Below are 15,021 nucleotides of genomic sequence, written 5' to 3' on the forward strand. Positions count from 1 at the left end.
ACCAAGTATGAGGAGAATCCTCTCTCTGTGTCCCAAAGAGAGGGGAGAATCTGTGCTAGAGACAAGGTGATCAAGAGATTTGCCTTCCTAAACCAATCAATGGGAGTTGTTCTGTGAACAGCAGTGGGTGGTGGCAGGAGCTGCTGAATCCCATAGCCCAGCAAAGGCAAGGCTGCTGCAGCTCCATGTCCCCAGCTCCAGCTGGTAGTGAGACTGAGCATGTATGTACAATATGTACATATACACATACACACAGAAGAAAAAGAATATGTACATATAAGCAGCCACACAGGTCAACACAGACAGAAAGCACTGACGTAAACACAAACACGTGTTGTAATCCACCGGAAGGCAGAAGTACACCAGAGCTGGCACAATCTTCCACAGGAATGACAGTCATTGTCTTCAAATTTCTGAAGCTGCAGCATCAACTGTCTGATGGAGGAAACCTCATCCCGAGTAACACTGAGAGACCAGCAGTGACCTGAGAAGAACACAGAGGATTTTTTTGCAATGGGTGTGAATGCTGGAGTCTGCATCTTCACTCTGTGGGGTGGGAATATGTGAGTGGAAGTGATATGGTCAGGCAGTTGGTGAGCACCAACTTTCTCGTCTCCAGGCTGAACAGTTCCAACTTCTCAGCCTCTCCTCATATGAAAGGTGTTCCAAAAGATGCTCCATTTGCCTTTCCAAGACATAGGAAACTTCCCTCAATTACTGCAGCCTGTCAAAGACACTGGCTTTGCAATGAGATTGTCCTTTTCCTGTAGCTTATTTGGACACATGGTTAGTGGTATGGTCAGCTGCCTGGGCAACAACCTGCAGAGAACAATCCAGCATTGTCCTTATGACTTTGGTGACTCTCCAGACAACAGGCCATATACCCTCTCTGTCCTTTTGGTAGCATTCACTCTGTGGCCTGCAATCTTATTCAGTGCAAGGCTGGATGTACTGCATGATGGGCTACAGATGCTTTCAAAAATGCTGCTGCTACATGTTGGCTGAACAGATGTCCTGAAATGAAAGCAAGGACACCAGCACAGGGCTGGGGTCCCACATGGTAGTGATTGATACAGAAGCAAATCAGGTAAGCAGGAGTCTTCCCATGGGAGTCTTCCAAGCAGATCCTCAAATCGGGCAGTGTCTGCTCTCCTGAAGCCTCTGGTTGTGATCCTGGGTTTTGCACTGCTCCCTCCTCACAAGATCCTGAACTCCAACATCTCATAGTCACCACAGCCAAGCCTGCCCCCAACCTTCACATCCCAAACCAGTTCTTCCTCATTTGTAAGTGTGAGATCCAGCAGAGCACGTCTCCTCATCAGGTTCTCCATAACCTGTGTCAGGAAGTTATTATCAACGCACTCCAGAAACCTCCTGGATTGCTTGTAGTTTGCTGCTGAAAACAAAGCTCGGAAACTGCTGCAAAAGCTGCTAAGCCTGCTGGCTGCCTCTGTTAGCTGCACTGTCATATGTACTGCTGGGGCTCGGGACTGTGGAGCTGGTCTTCAGTCCTTGGAAGTGCAAAGCAAACAGGCACATTGGCAAGAACTTCCTGTGGGATTAAGTCTTGCTTCCTGTATTGTCATAGCTGGTAGCTCTGTGTTTTCTGGCTTTCATTTTGTCAGTATTGCCTTCTAGACTGCTTGTCTTTATTTGTCTGTTGCAGATAAGTCTTCCCTTCAAATCATTCTGAATTCAAGAAAACTGGAAAGCAGAACTCCCCAGGGGATTCAAGTTGATGGAGAAACTGCCATCAACCCCTGAGACTGAGTTAACTAGATCCAACAAGTTCATTTCTGAACACGAGCACACTTGCTGTTCTTTGTTGGTGCTTGGAACCCTCTCATGCATTCTCCATCCTGCTTCAGCTGGCTGGTTGCTTCTAAAACCAGGCACCTTCAGTGCTCCCAACATGTGGTTTGCTGTGTTTCCAGCTCTTAAATAGGAGCTGCAACTAATTTCTCGTGTGGTATAATTTTGCAGAAAAGCTGATGAATTTTTATCTTCCAGCTTCTGGCTTTCAGCGTCTCAGATCCTGAGTACCTCTGAGGGAAGCTGCATTCTCTGTCTTCTCCTGCAACCTTGAGTCCTGCAAGACACCCTGTAACTGCAATATTTTCCTTAGTTCATGTCCCATTGATCTTGTCTGTATCCATGCTGTGCTTGTTGACTCTTGTCTATACTGCAAGGGTCTGTGAAAGTAGATTCAAGGTTCTCCAGTGCCTCTTCTCCTTATAACAAGGAGTGCACTTGTTATAAGCAAGTACCACTGTCTTCAGTGGCTCAGAGGCAGGAGTCCCTGGCAATTCTGCACTGCCAGCTGCCACCCTGTTGTCCCAGCACACGGATCTGACACATATATTTGTAAAGCGAAATAACCAAGGGTCACTTGTGAAGCTCTTAATGACTGAAGCAGGTAGAAAACGGCTGAGAATCTTTACTTACAGAACTGTGGAAAGACATACAGGAAGACTGAGATCATTGATACACGCTCTCCCCAAGCATGCGGCTGGTGTTTATGGAGCAGAAAAGAGAAATAAGTTCCTGCCATTTTGGAAATATAAGATATTTGCAATGGTTCCAGAGCCTTCTGCTGAGGAGGTGACCTTTCCCATCACTGGTCCCAGGTGCCTGGCACCAGGACTACTAAGGAGTTTCTGTGCAGGTCAGTGCAGAGTTTGGCTACCATCGCCACTTTGAGACCTTTATCCCAGAGTGGGACAGAGCTGTTAGTCACCTCAATGTTGTGAGGTCAGCTGTTGATTTGCTGGGAACAGTAGCTTGGTTTGTGATGCTGAAAAGAAAGTCGTTTGCTGTCTCTCTGCTTTAGACCCTGTGCACACACCAAAGTGCTTTCACGTGAAGGTGCTTGCACAGACCTTCATCTTGGTCAAATGGCCTGGACAGCAACAACTGCTAAAACAGGAATGTGAACGTAAACAGCTGTGTGAATTGAATACCTGAAACTGTGTGAGAGGGTATTTGCCCCAAACCCACTATTGTTAAACATGACCATCATCTGGCTTAATAGTAACCAGGAAGTTAGTGACAGACTTTTGAGACAGAGAAGAATGGGTCTGAAAAAAAGGTTTAGAATAAGCAAGAACATAGAGAAGAGAGAAAAGTGGGAAGGAAGTGGCAGCTGAAATTTGGTTTGACAGTTGCCCTGCAACTTTGCAACCTCTGTCTGTAACAGAGCATCCTCCCTGTTGGATGCTGTAGGTAGCCTGCATTCCTGGCAGTAAGGCGTGCAACATGTACAGACCCGCAACTTCAGTGTGCATATGTGTCCTTCTGCTTTCTCACTGGCCTGTGGGTTAGCAGACTGTAGGAAGTGTCGTGCATACACACAAACCTACACCTCCAGCAGGAAGTGCATGAGAACAGGGGAACCCCTGCTCCTAGAAAAGGGGATGTGTTCTTGCAGCCTGCACTTCCTGTGGCGGAGTGGGAGGCTGCACAAGTAATCATGTGAATGTGTGTGTATGCAGAGGTTGGAGCTTTTGGGGATTAGGTACATAAAGATGCTTAGAAATTTGTAGGTGTTTATTAATATTTTGTGTCTGGTATTGTGCTTTATCTGTTGGATTGCTGATATTGATCCTGAATATAATGGTCATGGTTTGTCAGTTAATTACATGTCATGAATAAATTGGTAAACTGCTTAGATCCATCCTGATAAGCTTTAAACCACATGAACTGAGCACATTTTCCTTCTGGCAGTTTTGCACCCTCTGCATTCTCCATACTCATCAGCTGAAGTCAGCTTCCCATCCATAAGTGCAAAAGCAAGTATATTTTAGAGCAATAAGAATACAATGCATTCTCATTTTTGGGCATCTGTGGTGCAATTCAGTTCTGTTCTCCAGCATGATGGCTGGGAACTTTTTAAAGTGTCACTTAAGAATCTCTCACTGCGCTGTAAATTGAGTAGCTAGTGCCTTCTAGTAGCTCATACCTTCTGCAACAATACCAGCAAGCACATGTATGGACCATCTTTCCAATGCAACAGAGCTGTTGGATGGTTTGACCCTGCCTGCAGCCTGTTGTGCATGAAAAAACATACCCAGAGGGTATTTTCTACATACAATTTAGGCTTGTCCTGATTTGTAACCAGTTTTGTGCCCTGTTCTTTTGAGACTTCAACTGATATGCTTGTGCTACTGCATTAGCTATCCCATTCCTTCCTCAGTGCATCCATGCATGCCTCTTCACAGGGAGAAACTAGCTGATGGAACACGGAAGAGCAAAGGCTGCATACCCACCCCAGTCCATTCACAGTACAATGACATCCAGTAGGGATTCTTTATCCTTAGGGACACTTTATCCTGCAGGGTCTTGAATCAAGTCGCCTTGAGCAGTGCTAGAACCACCATGTATGGCTGTGCCTTTCGTAGTCATGACCAACTAATACTTCATGATCTGTAATGCACAGGGATTCTGGCACCGTCTAGTGATCCCTTCTGACCTCCAGCTCCATAATGACAGGTCATATACAATCCCTCCACTCAAAGCTCCATCCTCTTTTTATGAGCAATTAGTTAAAAACAGTGTTGGCAAGTTCTTTGTTGTGCTCTGGGTTACTGGGCTCAGGTTTCACATGGGGACTTGCCCAGACTGAGTCACAGATATGCTCTCCTGCTGGTTTTTGACTCCCTTTTGCAGGATGTTGTAAGTGGGTTTAGCCCTTTGCTAGCAAATACCAACAGCGTAGGCATTTTCACACACATACTCACGCACCAGGGAAGAACAAACACCAGAGAGGTGAGGCCAGTAATGTGTCCTGTGAAACTGCTTGAATATGTTCAAAAGGAGGTTGTTTGAGCTGGAATGATACTACTCTTCATCTGTTTTCATTTGCCTCTGTGAGTTTCTGTGTTGCAATGAGCATCTTGTGAAATGTCCTGGCAGAGAAATGATGAAAATTCCCCCATGTCCATGTGCTGTGGGGAACACCCAGGACACGGCTTTTTCTGCACACTGGATTAGAGACTGTGAAGGCTCCTCACCAGTGTGGGAGCTGCCCTAGTGCAGCCTTCTGTGCAGGAGGAAGGCTGTATTCGTGGCCATATTGGTAACGTGGACTCTTGGTGGAGAAGAGTGATACTGTGGTAGAGATAATGAATCGCCGAGGGAGAGTCAGTCCTGGAACTGCAGGTAACCACAAAGCCTTCCTTTCTGTCCTCCTGTAGAAGAAGGAAGAGGTGGGGAAAACACAGGGCTGGGATAGATAATGGGCATGGTACAGGCTTATACCAGGAGAAGGGGCTTAGGACAAGAGCAAAGCAACAGATGAGGGAACTGGGGAGTGCCCAAGCTGAGAGAATGACCTTTTTTCCCAGAGCCAGGGGGAATGAAAGTCCAGGCAGACTATGGTCTGCCATCCCCTTCAGTGGGTTTTCTGTAAATGGTGGGACTGAAGAGTGCTATCCTACTATCGTTGTCCAGGTAAAACTATCTGCATCAACCTAAGCACAAGTCACTGCTCCCATCTCTGGTGTCTTTAAGGAGAACCAAGCCAGGGCTCTCCCAAGAGCTTCGAAGTGCCCATTCTCCCTGTGGAAACAATCTCTTCTGTGTGTCTGCCTCTGGAAACACTGAGCTGGACAGTCACTCCTTTGAGTGACTATATGCTATTGCATAAAAGGGCTTGGGAGACAGAGCCAAAATAAAGGTAGCTGAGAGATAGAAGCTCTAAAGAGAGATGAAGAGGAGGGAGGTACGGAAAGAGCATTGAATGAAAGGCAGGGGTAATGGAGGGCAACAAGGACGATGTGTTGAGGAGAAAGGAGGTGTGACAGGACAAAGAAAGGGGGAGTGCAGTTTGGGGAGAGCACAGGCAGGGCTTGTGACAAAAAGTGAAATAAAAGAGCAGCTTCAGGGCAGCCCTCATGTTGCCCTACTCTGTGGGTCTGACCCACTGCTAATGACAGGCAGTAGGACCTGGTTACAGCAGGACCTGGTTACAGCACCTGTGGGGCTCCCCAGTCCTTGGAACAAAGGTACCACCACGCTGTTGGGGTGCAGAGCCACCTGGGTTATCCTGCCCCCGACTCTGGGCTGGGGGATTCCCACTCTTGCCTTATGTTTTTCAGCCCCAGCAGAAGAGAGAAGCTACTCCTGGCTGAACCCCTGGATCTTCCTTGTTTCTGTCCTTGCCATCAAAACTGCCTTTGTAACCATCTACCTTGGTGGGTTCCAGGACCTCTTAATTCCCCTGGGATGAAGGGAGCAGTTGACTGCCTTTTGTCAGATGGAAAAACTCCCTAGTCTCTCTGCCAGCAGGCAAATGCCCTTCGCCAAAACAGCCTATTCTGCTGCCCCTCTCCTGCCCCACTGCCTGGACCGACCAAAAGGGAAATCCTTTGCCTGTACTGTCCTGGAGTATCATATTGCTCTGTGATGACTCTTCTCTACTTCTTCTTAACTCCCTTGGGTGAGGCCTCAATGCTCAACAGTTCTACCCCTTCTTGATAAGGGTGAAAGTGGTGCTCTAAAGCTGCAATGGCCAGGAAGATTAAAAGGGAATATATATTAATATTCCACCTTTATTAACCTTATCCCATGACTTCTTTGACCCTTTCCTGACACCATCCTCAAAGGACGTCTAAGCTGTTTTTGTTATCTGGGAAAATGAGTCTCTCAGCCAGCAGAGGTGAGAGGAGCTCATCCAATTAATGCCTCTTCAAAGGAGGGAGTGACCAGTAGTGGGAGAAATGGCCTGCCGTTTCTCATCTCCTTGTTCAATACAGGTTTCAGAGCTTAGCGTAACAGAGTCTCTGTGGGGCTCTAAGCCAGAAGGTGGAGGATAGGGCAGGTTGCTCATGAATGAAGAGGAAAGGATGACAGTAGCACTATCATCTTTCTCTTTCCTCTCTTCCCAGTTGTTTTCCTTCATGGAAGCTATGGCCAGTACAAGACTCTGCTCCAGAACACTACAGAGTGGCACTGCATCGCCAACGTATCTGCAGGCAAAAGTGAGTGATGCTAAGAGCCTCATAAGCAACACTAAGAACCTCACCAAAATTTACTCTGGTGTCAGTCAGCCTTTGAGGTTGGGAATGTGATTGTCAGCCAGAGCTGGATTGTTTTGAGGAAGGAAGCTGGAGAATTGAGGAAAGAAAATGCTGCATTGCACAATTTTACTTAGGATGCTATGAAAACATGTCTGGGCCAGTGGAAGAGGGTGGGTTGTTCCAGAACTACCTTTGACCACCCAGACCTACCCCTCCCACTGGCCCTCACACAACTCCTCAACTGCTAGTCCAGTTCAGTAATCTAGCTGAAAATGCTTCATCCTTTTGTAAGGGCTGGCTCACGGTCAGTGCGAGGGACAGAGGTAGGAGTGGTAGGAGGATGTTGTTATGCAGTTTAGAGTAGCTGGAGAGCTGGGCTGCAATCACACATGAAGTGACGGCAATGGCAAGTGCTAGAATTCCTGCAGTGCAAATTCCCAAACTCAGTTCAGAGATCTGTTCTCACTTGTGCCCTGCATTCAGAAACAGTTTGCACAGAGGCTAACCCCTACACATTGAGTACATCTGAGCTAGCAGTTCAGACTCCCTTTACAGTCCATGATAAAAAGGTGTTTGCAGGTATAAAATAGGCATGGTCCACCTATTCTTATGGTGGACATCTATGGAAGGCCAGACAAGCTGTGTTCTACACGTGCTCAATTTGCTGTTCCCTGTAAAAAAAACCTGCCTAGCCCCATGAGGCACAAGCACGTCCATCAAACAGCAGACAGACTCTCCCAACCAAAACACTTAAGAATTCAGAAGAAATTGTCCAGCATTGCTTGGTCATGTGGGAAAACTTTAGCTTTCATTGTGGAGTTAGGAATGGATGGAAAAGTTTTGCAGAGTACATGATGGCTACAGGCCATCCTCGAGCTCTTCAGTGAAAGGTCAGGGTGGGCAGCACAGAGACAGAGAGCTCCAAGTTCCTTAGACTGCTTGAACTTGATTTTGCATGTGTTCTGATGCTCTCTAGTGTCACGGTCTCTCTTTCTACAAAGGTACATAATGGTGCACCTTGAGTGGATCTAATATATAAGAGCAGGTAGGTTAGCAAAATTTTTGCTAGCTGTTCCACTCACTGGACTCTACCCCATTCATTTGGTGCCATGAATGGGATGTGAGATTCTGTGCTGTGAAGATAGCTCTTGAAGGGCACAGGGTTATCTGGGTCCACCTTGTAGTATGAATAGGATGTGCTTGCTTGCTGTGGGTGGGCTGGAGCATTGGCAGGGCATTGTCACCACATGCGACCCCCTGAAGAGCTCCTGGCTGGGAAACCCAAGAAGAGTCCTTATGAGGTCTGATATTCAGAGCAAGCATCTAAGCTAGCACATACAAGGGAGTATTTGTTTGTTGACTTTATTAGATGAACTTTTCAGCCTGATATATTCTATACAGAGATATATTCAGAGTATAATATATACAGCTCCCAGATATAGATATATATAGCCTCAAAGCATGTAGCCTCATGCTTTGAGATAATATATCTGTGTTTTTTTTAAGCCATCATGTGACTTTCTGGCTATAAGTCAGATCTCTAGGAAAACCTGGCTAGTGTAAGGAACTGCTGAGCAGTTTACTGTACATGTCTGTCAGTCTGCATGAGTTGAGAGCTAAACACTTGGACAACACTTTTCTGATGGAAGTGTTCCCAGAAGAGCACGAGCCAACTACTTCCCATCTCACTTCCTCAGGAAGGGTAAGGCAGAAACTGTGTCTCCCAGCAAACAGGGGTTGCATGGACATGGCAGAACAGATAGAGAAAGGGAAAGGCACTCAGGCAGGGGCCTTGTGACAGGAGCCTGTTAGGCTGTTGACAGCTTTACTTGTGGAGCATGGAAGAGAGAGTTTACATCTGTCCGGATTAGAAGTGTGGTTCAAACCCCTCCCCAAACACTGGGACCCTACATTGAGCTCACTAAGATGAAGGACAGCGCATCTCGTTCAAAAGCAAGATTCTTTTTTTCCCCCCACAGAGGAGAGCTGGACATGCTGCCCAAAGGGCTGGAAACGCTTTCAAGGAAGCTGCTATTATCTGTCGGATGATAGGATGCCCTGGGCTGAGAGTGTGCAGAACTGCACTGGGATGGGTTCCCACCTGGTGGTGATCAACACCGAAGCAGAGCAGGTACGTGCAGGGCTGAGAGAGGGGCACAGCAGCCAGAGACACAGTGCCAGGCCCTGGGGGGGACCCAGAGCCCCTCCTTGCTCCTGCAGGGGAGGGGGGATGTCCTTTCTGCATCCCTGCAGCACCGGCTCCCCTCTGCCACCAGCCTCACCCCACAGGGACTCCTGTGCCTCCCTCCGCTCAGTCCTGCACCTCATGGACATTGTGCTTTTTCCAGGAGTTCCTCTTCAACTTGGCAAAAGGAGTATTTACTAACGCCTATGAAACAAAATACTACATAGGCTTAACTGCTTATGAAAATGGGCGATGGCAGTGGGTGGATCAGACTCCATATAAGAAGGCAGCCACGTGAGTATCCCAGGGGAGTGAGGAAGGTCCTGTAATTCACATCCTTCAGTCCAAGTGATCAATACACTGTGTAAGGCAGGTATGTGTCATAGAGGGGTCTCTGTCTCTAACTGCACTCTAAGTCAGAAAACTTGACTAGTTTCCTAGTCAAAAACATAGTAGAGATCACAGAAGTAAAAACCTGTAGTATACTCTCACAAATTAAAAATACATATATATATATATACAAAAAACGATCACTGCCTTTAAAAATTTAAATTCATAGAAAGTCTTCAATGACATGGCAGAGCTTTGTCTTTGAAGAAAGTCTTTGCCTTGCCAGAGCTCCTGATCTCTGTTACAGTAATCTTCCCCTTTCTCTTCCACAACTGTTTGAGGTGATTTCACTCCCACTGTCATGCATGCCAGTGCATTCCCAATAGAGGAACTTTCTTTTACAGGTTCTGGAAACCCGGGGAACCCAATTTACTCTTTGCAGAAAAATGTGCTGCAATTCATGTCAAAGGAAACACAGACTCCAGCACTTACAGTAACTGGAATAACATCCTTTGCTTCACAAGTTGCTATCGAATTTGTGAACTGGCAGTCAAATTTGTCTGAGGAAGGAAACTCCACTTTGGATGAAGGACCTGAAGGAGTATCCTTGAGAAAGGGCAGCTCATGAAAGAGCTGATGAAAAGCTGGTCTGAACCCACACAAATGCTTTATCTTGCAATGTAGGATGAGCAAGCCTGGCACAGAATCCCAGCTCTGAAGGACCTCCATTCTCAGCCTGTGCCCCTGCATCTCTTTCCAAGCTGAAGATCAGTCCTGGGTGAAATCTCTCAGGCTGATGTCAAGGACCTACTGTCCCCTTTTCACTTTCCTCCTTCGTAGGTGGGTGCCCTGATCCTCCAGTACTTTCCTTGACTCCTTGTCCAGTTGATATGTCAATGATGCAGAAAATGCCCTCTCTCTGTTTCATGAAAGGATACGGGTCCTACAAATCACTGGAGCAGAATTTGAAAGAAGAGCATTCAGTGGAGTGTGCTTGGCCCACCCCTGAAGGGAACAATTATTCATGGCTTACCTTTAATGTTTCCTTCTTCCTTCAGAATATTCTGTGTTGAAAAGTTAAAACAACATATAAATAAATGTTAATTCTGCTCTTTGCATGAGGCTGTCTTCTGAGAGACAAGTCCCAGCCCCTCGCCAACCCACCCTCTCTGCATGGTAGATTTAACTTTTCAGTGTGTTTGGCACCTGCAGGTGAGAATATTACTGTGAGTGTGCTGAACTGGCCAGGAACAGGAACAACCTAGTGTTCATCTGCAGAGCATCTCCAAACATGTGAGAAAGGCTGTCAACGCTTTTGGAGAATCACGTGTGAGGGAAGCAACAGAGCAGGCTGTCTAATAGTCAATGCCAACAACTGTTTGCCCAGGATGTAGCAGAAAGGAGGTGAATTTTGGAGATCCTGCTGAGACATGTGGCGGGATTAAGCATGGCAATGAAGGGGAGAGAAAGCAATCAAATATCACATGAAGGATAAAAGTCTCCCCAGGAGGGATTTCTAATATGAGAAAAGGGTAGAAGACCCCTATCAGAGGCATCATTGCAAATCAGACACACAGAATTCTTGAGCAAGTGCTCTGCTTCCCCCAAATTCCCCAAACTTCTGTCTGTATATTCCTCTCCTTTCATCAATGATATCCATACTCCCTGAAGAGCTGGAAGTTTCCAGTTTGGGACTAAAAATACACCCTGAAAAATCAGTTCTGGGTGATTTTTCTTTTTTATTCATCAAAAATCTGAGCACAATTTTGTGCCATTTCCACCTGAAGCAATGTATTTGCCAGGTTTCTCTTTTAGCCATTGGACCAAAAGCTTGGCTGTTGCAAGGTCTTGGTCTCTTATTTTCTAGAGTTGCCGGGATCTTTTCACAACGGAGAAAACTTTGTTGTCCTGTTCAACAAGACAGCAAACAAAAACATTGCAATGGACTTCTCTTTTCCATTTCCCCCAGCTCAGTTCTGGAAACCACAGCAGCAGGGTTTTGAGGAAGAAAATGGAGCAGATAAGACACACAGAGAGTGACCAGTGTTTTACAGGAGGTTTTAGAGGCAGCTGCAGTTCTGGCTGCTGGGAGGTGATGTGGGACAGAGCAAGCCTTGCACTTGGTTTGCAAGAAAATGTAACTTGCTAGAAACTGTCTCCGTGCCCCAAATTTGGAATGCAAAGTTTTTCTTGAGATGTTTTAACAAAAGAAGGATCTTGGGAGATGATACTGGGTTTGCCTACAGAAGTGCTGAAGGGAAGTTCCTGATCCCATCTCCCTGCAAATACACACACATACATATACATGCATACACAAGTACAAACCCATTCTTTTACATTAGTTGTATAATACAGCAAATGAAGGTAGAGAGAAGAATTGGTCCCTGTCCCTGCTTTGTGCAGCCACTGTTGAAGGGTAAGTGGTAAAACTCTGAGCAAGTGTTTCAGCCATGTGTCTCAGTAAAGTCAATGCCCTTGAGTAGTCAACCCCAAAAGCCGCACTCGGTTTAGGTAGCGATGGACTCTGTACACAGTAAGTGTTGGCACAGATGTAGAGTAGTGCAAAAGCCTTCCTCTTAATGTATTGCTCTTTGATACTGATTTATCTGAAAGAGGTACCTTTCTTCAACATATGAGAAACAGGCATTATGTCTCAAGTCTGCCTTGGTTCAGGAGGCAGTAGATGTCATAACAAGAGGCAGAGGTAGGGATATACAGTCAGGTATAGCACTTTTAGAAAGCTTCAGAAGAACAATCCCTGCATATTTGTCGTGGATGGAGTGATGCACTTCACTAGTAAGAGAGAAGCAAAAAATAGACTTTATTGATATAAAACAGTGAGTTAACAAGGTTCAATGGTAAATGTGATAGTGGTTTAACAAGATTCGATGGCAAGGTACACTTGATTATTTACTGCATAGAGGACAAGGTCAGACAAAACTGTCGGGGAGACCCTCCCGTTGAGTCATGAGGTTCGGAAAAGATCCCCTTGCTTTCTAAACTCCTTCTCAGAGAGGAGTCTAGGTGTGGCTAGATCCAGTCCTAGTCCCAGACTTGGTCAAGGGTTTATGTCTAAAGGATTATATGTGTGCAATCAATCCTTTATATCACTTAGCTAAGATTGCAAAGTTTAGCATGCTATTAGTCACTTACCAAGGATCTGTTGCAGCAAGGAATCTCTCAACCTCGAGGAGTAACCTTGAGGGAGATCCTACTCAAGGGGAGATCCTGGCTTGCAGCCCACTGCTCTGCAGGAGAGCTCCAAGGGCTCTTGGGCTGCTCACAATTTATGAGGGTAAGATGATTTACCCATAGTCATATTTGCATACCGACCACAGATTTTAGTTTCTTTGCTGTGGTTAGGTGGGTGCATCGCACAATAGCCCTTGACTATTGTGTTGTTATCTGTCTCCTGAATCCACTTTGAGCTGGATGCAGCCATCATGACCAGATGCATCCATTACGATGGTCACTGGTGGTTATCGCTGAGCAGGGTTACAGGAGATAAAGGCTGGTGAGGGGAGTGAACAGTGGTGGAGGGGAGAAGCACACCATCACAATATTGAACTAGGAAGCTGGGTGGAAAGGACAAAAAGTTTATCAGATTAGCATACTTCATGATGGCATCTGTAGTCCTTGTTTTCAGGTGGGCATCCTGGCCACATTCCAGCTGCCTGTCAGAACAAGACCTGGATGCTCACCGCTCCTTGGCACATTAACTTTTCCTTTGGAAAGGAATGCAGGTCTGAGGATAGGGAAGGAGCCACAGTGACTTTCACTTCTGAGGATACAGACACTGAAGACATGGTCTGACTGCAGCAAAAACCAGCTTCTGGTTTTCCTCAAGAAACTCTGCGATGTCTTCGAGATGCTGTCATCAGCTGTAAAAAACATCAGAAGAGCCATATTGGAAGGACAGCCTGGGAATATACCTCATTCTCCTGCATATTGCTTCTTTCTGCAGAGGAGAGCACAGCCAGTTCTTCCCGCTCCCTCAATCCTACTCTGCAAGTCTCTTAGAAATTTCCCAGTGGGAATCTTGTTGTGGGGCAGGTGGTGGTGTGCCCTGCTGGTTTTGTCCCACCTGCTCAGATAGCAGCCTAGGTAGAAAGGGAGGTTGGTTTCATTTCTGCTGCTGGCAAGCACTATGTCCATCAGCAAGAGACGGAAAGAAAATGCCAGGCATCACTGGGGAGAGAGAGAGAAGCAAGAGTAGAAAAGAATGACTGATACACCAGGTGGTTGTGCTGCCACTCAGACGGTGCTTGACAGACTGGAGAAATGTGCAGAGAGGAATCTCACAAAGTTCCACAAAGGGAAATGCAAAGTCCTGCACTTTGTGAGGAATAAGCCCATGCACCAGTATGCACTGGGGGCCAACTGTCTGGAAAGCAGCTTTGCAGAGAAGGACTTGGAGTTCCTGGTTGACAACAAGCTGTCCCCACAAGGAAGGCCAACAGCATCCTGGATTACATTAGGAAGAGTGTTGCCAGTAGGTTGAGGGGAAGAATCTTTCTCTACTCAGCACTGGTGAGGCCACATCTGGAGTGCTAGGTCCAGGTCTGGGTTCTCCAGTACAAGACATGGACTTACTGGAGCAAGTCCAGTGAAAGGCCATGAAGATGCCTAAGATACTGCAGCATTTCAAATATGAGCAGAGGCTGAGAGAGCTGGCATTGTTTAGCCTGGAAAAGGAAAGGCTCAGGTGGATTTTACCAATGTGTAAAAACATCTGACTGGGGGGTGTAAAGAAGATGGATCCAAGCTCTTTTCAGTGGTGCCCAGTGACCCAACAAGAGGCAATGGGCACAAACTGAAACACAGGAAATCGTCTCCTAATTCCACAAACTTCTTCCACCAAGTTAGGAATACAGAGACAGAGCAGACAATTTTCTATCCCTTCTTTCTCTTAATCTTCTTTCTGCTGCCTGTGGAATTCATTTTACTAATGAAATGCAACTACAAACATCTGGTCAACGAGGTGAGAGAACATTACAACTTAGATGCGATGTGTATTGTGGCAGATGTTGTAGTTTCTGGCCAAGCAGTACTAGACCTTGCCTTTCAGGTGAGTTTCAATGTCAGAGAATGATTAGTGAGGCAGCATGTGGGCCTCCTCTTCTGCACCTTGCTTATGTACTCCAGTATACTGCTGCATACAATCCCTTCCATAAGGACTTGTGAGACAGCCAATTTTCACCACCACCAATTTCTAGGCACCTACTCAGATTCAACCACTGGCTCTACCTAGAAAGAATCAGTGTGGTCAAAGCGACCCCAGTAAGTCTGCTGCAGAAATGGCAGCAATGCAGAACATATCCCATAAGCAATGGAACACAGAAAACTCAGGAGGTCAGTGTTTGTGCCTGTACTGTGAAGCTAAAGAGAGATCTAGCTCTACAAACACTATGGCTACTTCTCACAGCCTAAGCACATAAACCTTTGGTGGAAGTAGCAGGGGTGCACAGGAGAGAATTAACACTGCCAGGG

General features: G+C 46.3%; 1 protein-coding gene across 1 annotated transcript; it reads left to right on the forward strand.

Annotated features, from left to right (window-relative positions):
* Positions 1 to 4,873: 4,873 nt before the first annotated feature.
* On the forward strand, positions 4,874 to 10,560 carry LOC142413353 (C-type lectin domain family 4 member E-like). Its single transcript, XM_075509407.1, has 7 exons — positions 4,874 to 5,157; positions 6,096 to 6,191; positions 6,885 to 6,977; positions 8,996 to 9,147; positions 9,365 to 9,495; positions 9,936 to 10,132; positions 10,417 to 10,560. Exons 1-6 carry the CDS (start codon positions 5,121 to 5,123, stop codon positions 10,093 to 10,095), a joined length of 669 nt encoding a protein of 222 aa, XP_075365522.1. The 5' UTR covers positions 4,874 to 5,120; the 3' UTR covers positions 10,096 to 10,132; positions 10,417 to 10,560.
* Positions 10,561 to 15,021: the final 4,461 nt, after the last annotated feature.

This window comes from Mycteria americana, chromosome 1 (genome assembly GCF_035582795.1).
Source record: "Mycteria americana isolate JAX WOST 10 ecotype Jacksonville Zoo and Gardens chromosome 1, USCA_MyAme_1.0, whole genome shotgun sequence".
NCBI lineage: Eukaryota > Metazoa > Chordata > Aves > Ciconiiformes > Ciconiidae > Mycteria > Mycteria americana.

Bases quoted from the DNA above. Each gene is read 5' to 3' on its own strand.
- LOC142413353 (XM_075509407.1), top strand. From the start codon at position 5,121: ATGAATCGCCGAGGGAGAGTCAGTCCTGGAACTGCAG. The intron at 6,192-6,884 runs GTGGGTTCCAGG...CTCTCTTCCCAG, and splicing joins CTTTGTAACCATCTACCTTG to TTGTTTTCCTTCATGGAAGC. The intron at 6,978-8,995 runs GTGAGTGATGCT...TTCCCCCCACAG, and splicing joins CAACGTATCTGCAGGCAAAA to AGGAGAGCTGGACATGCTGC.